Genomic DNA, 13,090 nt, shown 5'->3' with positions numbered 1-13,090 from the left:
TAGATAGGTAGATAGGTAACAGTTTCTCATGAAAACTCTGATTCAGAGATGATGCTGGATGGTTCTCTTGTTTTAATGACACACACATACATATTTTCCCTTTTTTATACACTATCTTTTTTCTTCCTCTCTACTTTAACTCTGTTCTGAAAAAACTCAACCAAGGATATGGTTTATTTTACACACTCACGCACAAACACACACACCTCTGCTGTTCCTTAATATGAATATAGAGAGGCAAAGGAAGGAGGTTCTTGTATTAAAGTGTGATTGACAGGCTCTAACAGCCAATCAGGTTGCAGAAGATGTTCTTTGAATATTCAGCAGCAGCTGCTGCACAAAGAGGGGCTCAGCTGTTAAAGGAATAGACCGCTTAATTTATTTAACCCTCTGACTGACAGACAGTCTCAGTCCAAGACCTGGAGCTGCATCCAAACATGAAACACTCCCCCTGGACCATTGTTCTCCTCCATTCTTTCATCTCTTTTTTAACTCATGTCTGATAAAAGAATGCCAAAAAAGAAGGAAAAGGGAAGGGGAAATGTGAAAATAAGATACCAAAAAGAAAAGGATAGATGAATAAGATCAGAGAACAAAAAAGGAGAAAAGGAAGAAAAGAAAAAGAAAAATGAAAAGGGGTGTAATAATGTTAGAAGACCAAAGAGGACAGGATAAAATGGGAAGTGAGAGTGAAAAGGGGGATGGGTATAAGGGATGGAGGGAAAGGTAAAAACAGAGGCAGAAAGGGTTAGTCTAAGAAGAGAGGGATGAAGAGAAGAGGAATAAATGGGACATGGAGGTCAGAAGTCAGGTTTTTGTTTTCCCTGCTGTATCTGATTGGTCACTTCATGCTGCTCCTTGGCAACGAGCTGTGATTGACAGCTGAGTGTGGCTGATGATGTAAGAGCTCTGCTTTCTGACAATGGGGTGAAGGAAAGCCTTCTGCCCTCTGATTGGCTCATTAGTCATGATGTAACAGCCAACGATTGCTCACATTATTCGCCCTCTCTATCCTCTCTCTGCCTGACCTCTTTTCATTCTGTTACATCTTTCTTTTCCCGGCCTTCCTTCTTCCTGCCCTCCTAAGGCATTCTGTCTGCATTTCGTCCTTTCTTTGATGTGCTGTTTTTATCTTCTCTCCCTTCCTTTCTTTCTCCATTTCATTCATATCTTTATGTTTCCTTACCTTCATGATTCCTTTTCCTCCTGTCCTCTGTGCCCTACTTCTCTTGAATATTTGCTAATGAGTCAGGTGCTGTCATATTTGGACCCAGACTCAGAGTTATCAGACTTATTTTGAATCACAGTTATGTTAGCTTAGCATAAAGACTGGAGACGGTCGAACAATTTTAGCCTGGCTCTGTCAAAAGAAATCATTTAAATTTATTTCATGATACATCCCATTAAAAGTGAAGCTTACCGAGCTTACAACAGTTTCCTGTCAGTCAAACCCGCCACTCTAGTGAATTTACCATAGACTGCATCAAACCAGTAGTAAAATTAGCGACTCAGACAGGAGACGTTTTTTGAACCAGGCTGTAAATAGGTTAATTTCTGCTTTGAAAATGGCTTTTTTTTGGCTTGGTGTGTATGTGACCTCCGGTACTTCCGGAGCCAGCCTCAAGCGAACACTTGGGAAACAGCAGATTTTAGCACTTCCGCTTTGTCTCATATTCCAAGACTGGAGGTTGCTGCTTGGAATTTACTCATGTAGATTGTATCAAACATGGACTTAATCTAAGGGATGTCATCCTCTGAATCCTGCCTACGATGGTTCTACATCAGGAACCATGACTTGATCTCACTTTTAATCAACAAATCAATCAAACAAGAAAGAGTAAGAGTTATCAAACCTTGTGACTTTAAAGTCCCTGTAAGGAGCTTCTCAGTGATCTAGAAAAGTCTCCTTTCAAGAAATATGCCTGGTTGTAATCCACACTTTAAAATGAGGTTATCAGCACCAATAAAAGTTATTCCCAAATGCTACTGCTTAGCCTCCTGGTCAGGTCGAGCAGGACCAGATTGATTTACAGTACATCTAAATCTCTATGACAACACCACGCCAGCTGACAAAGTTTAGTGGAGAGATGAGAGGTCTGTGTTCTTCTCTGCTGAAGACGTTTTCTGTGATTAATTTTGTAGTTTTGATGGTGGACACTGGAGCCCAACTGTCCAACACAGAAAGGATAGAAGAGCAGAAAAAAGATAAAAAAAGGGAGAGATAGAGCACGAGCTTAAGGCTAAAACACAAGCTAAAGGCTAAAATGCGGGCTAAAATGCAGCAGTTATTCTGCAGCGGTCTGTTCAAACTTGAGAGTCTATCAATAAAATGTAGAGTGAGGTTACGTTAGCTCTGCTTGGTGAAGTTGGAGCTGGTAGATGAGCACTGGCAGGACATAACCAGGCTTCACTAAGGTTACACATTACAGACACGTCTCAAAGCACCGGGCTGTGAGTAGAGCTAAATATAGCTGGCAACTAAACTACTGTACAAACTGACAAAGTTTGTTTGTTGTCACGTTTCAAATGGTAGCTCTACCTAACTCTTGATAAATACCTTATCTTATGATGTCGTATCTGGTAAAAAGTTGTCTTAAACAAAGAAAAGTAGAGTCAAAAAGAAGATCTGGGGGGTATTCCACAAAGCTGGCTTAGCTTGAAGCCTGGCTTATTTCAGTCAGCCTCGCTAACTTTAGTGAGAGTTCGGTCCCGCAAGCAAGGCTTAGGGCTAGCGTGGCTTGGTAGCCATGGTAAATTAGCCAGGGCAACAAGCCTGGTCCTGGGCAGGCTTACGGTCAGGCTTACCTGAGCTGCGTCTCAGAGAAGGTCTGACGAGCTTTTGAAAAGACGCCTTGTCAGCTGCATTCTTCACATTAAATTAATCTAGAACTATAATGAATTATGTTCTTGTTCGGAAACATAAATCGAGACTTTTTAGTTACTTTTCTGACACCTCCTGCTTAAAACCCAAGTCAGAAGGCTCGCTTTCACGGACCGTATTCATACTGAAAGTCAAGCGAGCGTTTGGCCTTCAGCTCCACGGGAGGTTTCCATCCTCCCTGAGCTCGCCTTAGGACACCTGCTTTATCCTTTGACAGGTGTAACACCCAAGCCATTCTAGACTGGAGTAACCAGGAATCAAGACATGTCAGATACTCGACTGTCTGTTCCTGATGCAGGAAAGTTAGTGGCTGAGTGATTAGAGTGAAGGACGCAGTAATCTGTGTTTTGCTTTTGCCGTGGGTTCGATCCCATTCGTGGTAACTATTTGAATCTGATTTTATTTCTTCTGTCACCCTCAAAGTACACAAATTGTCTTGTGATATAAAAGGTGACAACAGCCACGATTTTCCATATAAATACCTTCCTTTTACCAGCAGCCCGTTCTCATCATGATGATAATGTAAATGTGATTCCAAATGGTGAGATAACTTTGTGTCTTCCCCCTTATTTAAATATAGAGCGCTGTATCACTATCATCTCTGATAAAAAAAAATGACATCTCATCTATACATGTTTTTTTCTTCTGTTTCAGTCAGTGTTAGATTAAACATCACCACATGAAGTATATATATATATATATATATATTTATATATATATATTTGAACAGCTTTAATTTAATCAAGATCATTCTCCTCCAGGCCACAGCCATGTGAGGAGCTTCAGGGTGAGAAGAAAAGGTCATCAAACTCAGCAGAAACGGTCAGTGTTGACTTGACACATGAGCATGGTATTCTTGAAATTTCCCCTTAAAGTCATCATACAACTCCATGAAAAGTTTTTTTCTCAGCTGAGAGAAACGTCTCCAGTCTTGGTTTTGACATGAAATTCGTGATTTCGACAGTTGGCACGTCAGTGCTTTTTATCTACCCGTACGTGCACTTAGCCGCAGCTTGGATCGGCCTGGCTTGAATCAGCCTGGCTTGAATAAGCGTCTCTAAAAATCAGCTGAGCCTTGTTAGTGGAACGAGTTGCAGCTAAGGTTAAAGTGGCCGCTTATTCAAGCCACGCTTAATGGTGATAGCCCAGCCTTTTATGGCCAGCTGGAATACACCCGGATCTCCATTCATTTCCAAAACAAACACACACCTTGTTAAGAGTCAAGTCTTCACTACGGTGTGTGAGACTTCAGGCCAAAAGGTGGCGCTGCAGTCTGATAAAACAGATCCTCCTCACAGCATCTTCAACCTTTTCATAAACTAACAGAATGGTTCATGAGAGAGAACAAAAACCACAAGCTTAGTTACAGGTAAAGCTAACTGAAAACAACAAACAGTGTCTCTATGAACACACACAATGTTAACGTGTGTGTGTGTATGTGAGAGAGAGAGTGTGCAGAAATGAGCTCCACACCACTGATACAACACACACTCACAGTCACACACATGTTCAGTGATGTGTGAGACATGAGCATACTGTTTGAATCCATGAGCGAGCACACACACACACACTCTAATGTATTATTTAACACTAATACTGGGTCCTGTTGCCTTGTGTTTTTGCTCAGTGACACATTCACACATACCTCTAGTCAGTCTGTTGAAGTAGGAATAAAATACATTGTGTCATGTGACCATTAAAGTCACAAACTAAAGCTGTGTGTTATTGTAAACAGTGGAAAGTAACGGAAACACATCTAAAGATGTCGTCACTGAGGGGTTAGTTACAGAGCATTGTGGGGGAAAGCTCCAGTTAAAAAAAATGAACTTTGCTCAGAAGTTGTAATGTGCATTTTTTCTGCCACTGCTTCGAGAGCTGCAACTAAATTCATCTGAGGTATAACACTTAACCTCTCATCCCCCTTCTCATCTTTCCCATGTCACGAGGAAGAGGAGGGTCTAAAGGGTGTCCAGTTACAGTTAGTGTCCAGCTGGTTGTGCTGATTGTGACCCTGTGGTGAGATCAGGTTACTCCACACACGCACATAATGACTCCATACATACACACAGATCAATGAAGGGTCATGTGACATCACTGAAGATCAATACAGCACATGTTTTATTGATACATTTACAAACAGAGTGATGCTCTTGTTCCCCTGTGAGGCCTGTCACTGTCCTGGATCTGATTCCCAAAGTAAAACTTATCACAGGTCTGTATCTTTTTCACTCATTACATCTGCTACACCTTTGTCAGTTGCCATGCTGTGTGATCATTTCACTCATTTCTCTCTCCTTGAATCTTTAAGTAGTGTGCAACAATCCTGAAACTCTGAAATCCTGGCTTTCAAAATGGACCACAAACACATCAGTCACATTCAGAGTCCTCCTCGTTAAGAGGCCAGCCAGACCTTCAGGCTCAGAAAACACTCCTCCTCAGCTCCACAGGTCGTTCCAAAGAGAAACACACTGACATGGTTTAAACAGACGCCCAACCTGCTGACCTGTCAGTGATGCACAATTATCACAAATATCAAAAATGAGTCAAAGTATTGGTGACCCTAGTATGCTGTCCTCTTGTGGTGTCTCAAAGCAGCTCAAAGTTTACAGAGACCAGAGCCGGTCAGAAATGACTCCAGTGATGCTTGACTTCAGCAGAGTGTGGCCTTTGTGCGAGAGAAGTTTCTAGAAAAAGATTCTAATAGTAGATTTTTGTGCATTTGAACAGGAAGTGATTCTGGTTCCCTTTGTTTTTGGAGCCTGTTATTAATTTTCATGACTCATTTGTTAGATATCGACACCAAACTGGTTGTGTTTGCAGTGTAGTTTTTCTACTTTTTTTTGTTCCTGTGTCTGGAGATCCTACATGTGACCATGGTCGCATTGTTTACACTCAAGATTTCACCTTTTAGCAGCCTGTGGCATGTTGATGCTAACCGGTGCTGGGGCTGGTGTTCTCTGTGAGCTAAGAAGAAGGCGGTGAGGACAACATGCTGGTGCTGTGGTGTGAGATAAGAAGAGACAACATCGACCTGCGCTTCCATCCATCGTTATTGGGAAGGTAAGATCTATCTCCAAGATGGACGACCATACCATGCTAACCCAGCACCAGAGGGAATACCAGAGGGCAGGGTAGCATCGTGTTGTTTATGGACATGGCTAACAGAGCGAACACCGGACACCAACGCCCCATCGAAAGGATTTCACCTGCTGTGGGTGGCCAGGATACAGACTAAACAGCCTGGTGAAGAAGTCCAGCTCAGTCCTGTACCCTGTGGAGGTGGAGGCTGACTGGAAAATGATGGTCAAGCTGTTGTCTCTGATGGACATTTTTGTTCTAGCTCACACTTATAAAGTTATTTTATTTGTATTCCTGAATGTTTTGCGCTGTATACTCGGGGGCGTAGCTACAATTAGGCAAACACAGGCAGTTGCCTGGGGCCCCAAGATTCCCAGGGCCCCCCCAAAGCATCTCTTAAACACTGATTTATGAAGTTCTCTTCAATTGAAAGCATTTCTTTTTTTCTAAATCTTACTTCACATGCTTCAAAATACATCAAAAGACTCAATCTTTAATGATGGTTTGGGGTACTCCCCCTCCCTTCTTATTCAATGGGCTATTCCATGTTACAACACATCTGAAAATTTGATTCAGAAGTCCAAGTCGGAAATAAAAACAATGTTGCTCTGGGATCTGAGAAAAACATATAAGACTTTTAGGATTTTAAGGACTTTATCGAGCCCAGGAAACAGGATAATTTTCTCAAAATCAAACTTTTTGAGTTGGTGATGAACATTATTGCACAAAATCTCTTTTTGGGATACATAACTCACTGGACAGGGGATTAAATAAAAATACATTAACTTTAAAATAATAGTACCAAAACGAATGGTAACTGTAAATATCACCTCTTTCAGTTGATTTTTTTCCAGTTTTATGTTGTGCTTGATATTTACATTTTTTTTCTTTACTACATTATTTTTTTCAATATTTACCTTTTGTAATGTTTTTCATTTTCTTGTTTGTTACTGTTACTCTGTAAATTCCCCACTGTGGGACAAATAAGCTGTCAATTGACCATAAAAGATTTCAAATCCAGGACAAAGTGGACTAAATTATGTATTTACTTTTTTCAAAATCAAACTTAAGTACAGAACTTGAGGAAATTCATTTAGTTGCGTTAAGTTACCATGTACAAGATTAGCACTGTCTCATGCCCTGATTCTCTGAAAGAGACAGTGGACCCAGAGAAGGACAGTCTAGCACTGAGGAAGATGAGTTACAAGGACATGGAGGTCCCCATTGACTGGATTTGCCTTGGGCCCCCAAACGACTAAATACGCCCCTGTATATACTTTCCTGCATTGTTGCTGTGACTCTGACTTTCCCTTCAGGGTTCAGTAAAGTACATTCTATTCTATTCTATTCTATTCTATTCTATTCTATTCTATTCTATTCTATTCTGAACAATTCAAGCCACAGGAGCACAGGGTAAATAAAACATTTACACCATTTTTCCTGTTTGAACCAAACTGATGGAGCATCTGAAGATTGATGTATATTATGAGATTTTTCTATCCCAGTGTGCTGCTGATATTAGAAACATGTTTATAAGACCTGCAAAGACGGATTGAGCACAAAAACGCGAAATTACTGCAGAAGTACAATTTTTCCATAAAGTCTGTTATTATGAGCTTTACATAATCTACCAGTTGGTTCAATCTGCTTTTCTGTTTATGTTGTGAGTATAGAATGAAAACACTGAAAATAAATTTTTGAGTACGTGGATTTCTTTACAGCATATTTAATTATGTGATCTGGTCCACCGTGGCCTACCCCTGATGGCTGCTCAGTTAGGGTTAGGGTTAGGGAGGGAGCTGCTGATTCCTCAGCTCTGTCGATCGGCTAATAGTCCTCATGACAGACCTCTCTGTAATTCCTCTCACTTAATGTCCCGGTGAATATTTCCTCTGATTGTCGTCAGGGATTTTTCCTTTTCCATTAATTTTACAGCACTGGAAGTACATGTGCGCGCGCGCGCTTGTCTCGTACGTGGGATGAGAGCGCGCAACTGCAGCAGATGAGAGCGAGGAAAGAGGGAGGAGGAGTGTGAATGTTACGAGTCACTTCTCATTCCACTAATTTAGCAGAGAGAGAAAGAGAGAGATAGAGTGAGTGTGTGTGTCGGTGGTGGTGTGTGTCGGTGCGGGGGGACCGCGAGGCGCGCGGACTCTGCGGTATCTGACCTGAAAAAAGGGAAAAAACGGCGCGTGCTGCTGCTCAGAAAACCTATAGCACCGAAACGCATCGGACCGGGCGGGTTCTCCTCCTCCAGGTGTGTGTGAAGAGAAGACAATCCGGTAACGTCGATCATTCATCCGGAGATATCACGGAATTATCCGCCGCTACTAACGCGACGCGGACTCCGTGTTCCGGTCTTTCCCACTCTGGAGACACCTGAGATCTGCAGAGGCAGTCGGCTGGCAGCAGGACTACCGTCTGGTGTCCTGTTCGCAGGCTTTTCTCTCACGGACGGAGCGCTCAGTGCCTCAGCCGCCGCTCCGTGTTTACGCGGAGAGCAGGAGGAGGAGGTGGAGCAGTCGGGTGGAGGCCGAGAGCTGCGGGCACACGGAGCCGGATACAGGGAGCATATTTCGGTCCTAAAAGGCTTGGATCTCAGTGCGGAAATCGCGAGAGAGGGAGCAGGGAGACGAAAAGAAAAAATAATAGTACAGAAGGTCTTTCTACCGCCTACCTCCTCCACTCCTCCACCAGCACCTCCCCCTGCAGCCTCACATGGGGTAACGTCGCTCAGGTCTTCGTGCAGCATCTCGGGGGTCTGCTCACACCTGCTACCACTTGCCCGCCCCGACCTGCGAGGGCCATATGATGTAGGAGCCAACCTCCCTCTCTCTCTGCATCACCATCTTTAATTTACTTCCCCTCCCCTACCCCCCACACAGCCACCCGTGCATCTCTGCCCCCTCTTCACCCAGCGTCCCACCATGCCGGCGGGGATGAAACCGCTGGAGAAGTTCCTGAAGAAGCAGACCACGGCTCTGACCCGGGCCGGAGGCTTTGTAGGCGGGATGACGGACAAGGCTAGCGGGGGGACGGGGGCGTCCCGTCGCAGAGCCAGTCTGTCCCGGGTCGTACCGTTCTTCAGAGAAACGTCACCAGAGAGCGGCCAGGCCAGGGAGGTGTTCAGGTGAGACGTGGAAATTCTTCTAAAATAACTTAAAACATGTCAACCACGCAGGGCCTTTTAAGTGGTACAGGTGCAAAAATACCCCCACCCCCCAACCCATTGGCCCCGTGAATATGTTTGATGAAAGTGAAGAATTTGCAAACATTTGACACCAGGACATTATCCCATCAATTGTGACAGAGTCCCATGTTTAGCTAAGAACTGTTTCATGACAGAGAAAGAGTAAGATACCAGATGAGATCAGGGGTTTATGTACTGCTGTTTGAATTTGTCACCTGGTCTGACCTCACGTCACTCAGTGGTGTATTAGTGTATTGTATTTCTGTCTCAATTCATGAGTTAGCTATAACTTATATATGAATGCTTCTGTCTGGTTATAGGGCTGTGTTTGTCTCAGTATGATGGACAGTCCTAATGCAGAAGCAAAAACAAGGATTTCAAATACATTTTCCACTTAAAGGGGCTGTGAGTAGGGATGGGTACCAAATTAGGTACTTTTATAGGTACCAACTGAATTCTGTCAAAAGTACTGGGTACCGATTCACGTAAAATTAAAAGGTACCATGTTAAGGTACCTAAATGCATCCTTGTGACTGTGAGAGAGTGGAAGACTAGGTGATTTTTCCATGCACACAGCATTGCAAGGTTATATATTCAAGAATAAATATGTTAAATTGAAAAGAATTCACATTTAATTATTAAACATATTGATATTATTTACAACATTAACACACAAAAGTACCGAAAATTGGTACCGTTGAGTACCGATACCAATTGCCAAGTACCGGTAATTGGTACCGTATCATTTCAAATGTGAAAGGTACCATCCCTAGCCGTGAGGACTTTCAAAGTGATCTCCCCTCTAGCTAAATGCCTGATTGTAATCCAGACTTTAAAATGGGATTATCAGCGTCAGTTTAGGTTACTTTGAAATGCCACTTTGTAGCTTCATCATAGCTTCTTCATAGTCTTTTCCCTGCTTAAGACATTTTCTGTGATTAATTTTGTAGTGATGGTGGACAGTGGAACCTAACTGTCAGACAGAAAAACGACAGAAGAGCAGAAGAAAGATAAACGGGAGAGAGAGAGAGCGCGAGCTAAAAGCTAGAAGACATTAGCTGAAAGCTATTACATTAGCTAATGGCTAAAATACGGGCTAAGTTGTTTGTGCTAATGTTCATTCCAACCCACAGTCAGCAGTTATTCTGCAGTGATCTGTTCAAACTTGAGAGTCTATCAATAAAATGTGGAGTGAGGGTTCATTAGCTCTTCTTGGTTAAGTTGGAGTTGGTAGATGAGCACTGGCAGGACATAACCAGGCTTCACTAAGGTTACACGTTACAGACACGTCTCAGGGCACCGGGCTGTCAGCACTACATATGGATGGCTTCTAAACTGACAGTTTGCTTGTTGACACTTGAGCCCACGGATATGGCCATTAGCCAGTCACTGACGTACGGTACAAACTTTAAACATTTGCTTGTTGTCACATTTCAAACACTACGCTACGTAACTGTGCTGATAAATACTTTGACTCGTCATGTATTCAGTAAAAAGTTGACTTGAACAGAGAAAATTTGTTCCAAAACAAACACACGCTTGGATTAAAGCTACACCTTTATGACAGTGTATGTGAGACTCTGGGCCAGAAGGTGGTACTGCAGTCCAATGGAAACAGATCCTCCTCACAGCATGTTTAAAAACAGAGGGAGAAATTAGCAGTAAAGGCTTTTTGGCCATTTGGGGGATTTTGTTGCGATCATTAGTCTGTCACTGCTTCAGCACAAAGAAATTTAGACTTTTTGTAAATTAGAAACTAAAACATGTTTAAAATATGTCCTGAGAACAGAGAGAGGAGAACTACCTCGTGAGTCTAAGGGTTTATTGGATTTAATTGTTGTTCTTGTCCGGTGTAAATCATTCTAAAGGAATCTGAGATTACGTAACACCTGCACAGCTCACTGCTGAATAACAAACGGTTGCATGTAACAGGTTTTAGACCCTGGGGCAGTTACTGGCTTTGCTTTGTAGATAATCCACATTTATGGTCCAGATTTACCAGTTTACCTTTATCCCCCAGGTGGGTCCAGCTTCTCCCTGCATCAAAAACACTCCCGTGAATCAGTTTCATGTGTCCTTAAAGTTAAAAGAGTCTTAAGCTTTTAGTGCAGCAGGGTAACATTTGTTCTAAAGTAAAACTGGAAAATATTACATACATAAAGAAGTCGATCGTCAACAAGGAGACGTTTGAACTCAGGCCTACAAACAGAACAGTGCGTTTCTAAAGAAAATCTGTCAGGGTGATTTAAAGATCAGCTGATGATCCTTTGGATAAAACAAAACCAGAAAATACAGCCCTGAAATCTGTTAATGTTCTGAAAGGCATTGTTTGGTATATTAGTCAATGAGACTCCATTTCCCAAACTAAACTCTGAGGATGAAGAGAACTGTGTAAGCCTTTGTCTCTGTTAATGTTGAACAAAATTTCAGAATTAAAAGAAAAAAAAAGGTTAGCAAAACTTTTCTCCACAAAGATGTAATCTAATTTTGACCTTTGACCCCCTGCAGTCCTGACAGTGAAGACCCCCCCTCCTGGCCCTCAGCGACAGGGACCGGCCTGGTTTCTGTGCCAAGCAGCGCAAACGGTTCTTGTTCTGGATCAGGGTCTGGTTCTGGCTCTGGCTCTGGAGGAGGAGACGTGCGCAGTCCATCTCTGTCCAGTGACGAGCAGAGCTCTGAGGCTAGCCTGATCACAGAGAGCAGCAGCAGTGGGGTTGGAGGAGGGACACCGCTTCCTCCTGACACACCTGATAACCTGACGCTGGCCGTGCTGGACAGCATGGTGGGGAAACGACACAGTCACTGCAGAGGTAAGGCAGCAAACAGTCATGTTCAACGTATCCAACCATTTAACAGACACATTATCTTCCTATGTCCAAATTCAAACTAGCTTAAAAAAGTATTCTGCAGCTGTTGGCTAAGCAAGCTACCTTATTGGGCTAAATGTTTTAAAACAGATGGAAAAGACCCTGGACAATAGGAGACATTTGTCTTTGGAACTCCAAGTTTGAAAGTTTCATGCTATCGATGGATTAGCCAAGCTGTAGTCAACACACCCTGTACAGGAGTCTTAGCTTTGTACCCAGTCAGCTCAGTGGTGGGATGTAACCTTCAGAGCTTGATCGATTAATCAGCCTATTATAGCGCATCACCAGTTAATCGATGTGATCAACTGATGTATTAACGTTTTTTGCTGTGCTGAGATTCTCTGGTCGCTCTGGTCCTTTGTGTCTGTGCTGCATTCTTCCCTATGCCTGACCCCTCCCCTTCATACACAAACACACAGGCCAGTGAAGTTCATCACCCCCCCCCCATGTACCCCTTTTCAATGGAGCTGGTGCTGGTTCCAATGCTTGGTGGTAAAAATAGTCATTCTCAAAAAGAAAAGCTGCTGAGCGAGTCATCTGTTGTTGGTTGGAGTTTCTTCATTTGTAACAAGAAATCGAGGTGAAACTGAAGCAGCAGTGCGTTACTTCTCTTATAGGTCCAGTCTATCTTCTTCTTTTACCTGACCAACTAAACAGCCTTATCTTATTTATCTTATTTACATGACAGAATGTCATTTCTTCTTCGTGTTCGCACGTTCACGTCTCCTCTGTTCTCTGTATTGGGCATGCTAGAGTCCAGCCCTGATGTGTTCATGGACACACAAACACATGAGCACACACACACACACACACACACACACACACACACACACACACACACACACACACACACACACACACACACACACACACACACACACACACACACACACAGACAAATACGCCATATGTAGCGGAGAGAGTCAGGAAAAATAATGTCACAACCATCACAAGAAACACAGATAAAAGAATAAAGCCTCTGCCTTCGCCTTGCGCTATCTCTGTGTTCCAAGGACAATAACGTCCTTTTGTAAACATGCTGTTAAGCCTTCCTTCAGGTAAAACACTACTGCT

General features: G+C 42.9%; 1 protein-coding gene across 1 annotated transcript in view; it reads left to right on the top strand.

Annotated features, from left to right (window-relative positions):
- Positions 1-7,967: 7,967 nt before the first annotated feature.
- Positions 7,968-13,090, top strand: part of rapgefl1 (Rap guanine nucleotide exchange factor (GEF)-like 1) — a 73,606-nt gene continuing 68,483 nt past the window's right edge. The window contains exons 1-2 of the mRNA XM_074696160.1: positions 7,968-9,089; positions 11,658-11,959. Coding sequence (XP_074552261.1) covers positions 8,887-9,089; positions 11,658-11,959 — 505 coding nt within the window. The 5' untranslated portion in view covers positions 7,968-8,886. The remainder of the gene's footprint in view (positions 9,090-11,657; positions 11,960-13,090) is intronic.

The sequence above is a fragment of the Halichoeres trimaculatus genome, unplaced genomic scaffold (assembly GCF_033239565.1).
Source record: "Halichoeres trimaculatus isolate MK-OKI-2021-1 unplaced genomic scaffold, fHalTri1.1 fHalTri1_scaffold_20, whole genome shotgun sequence".
Lineage (NCBI taxonomy): Eukaryota > Metazoa > Chordata > Actinopteri > Labriformes > Labridae > Halichoeres > Halichoeres trimaculatus.
This window is presented reverse-complemented; position numbering and strand designations above follow the sequence as displayed.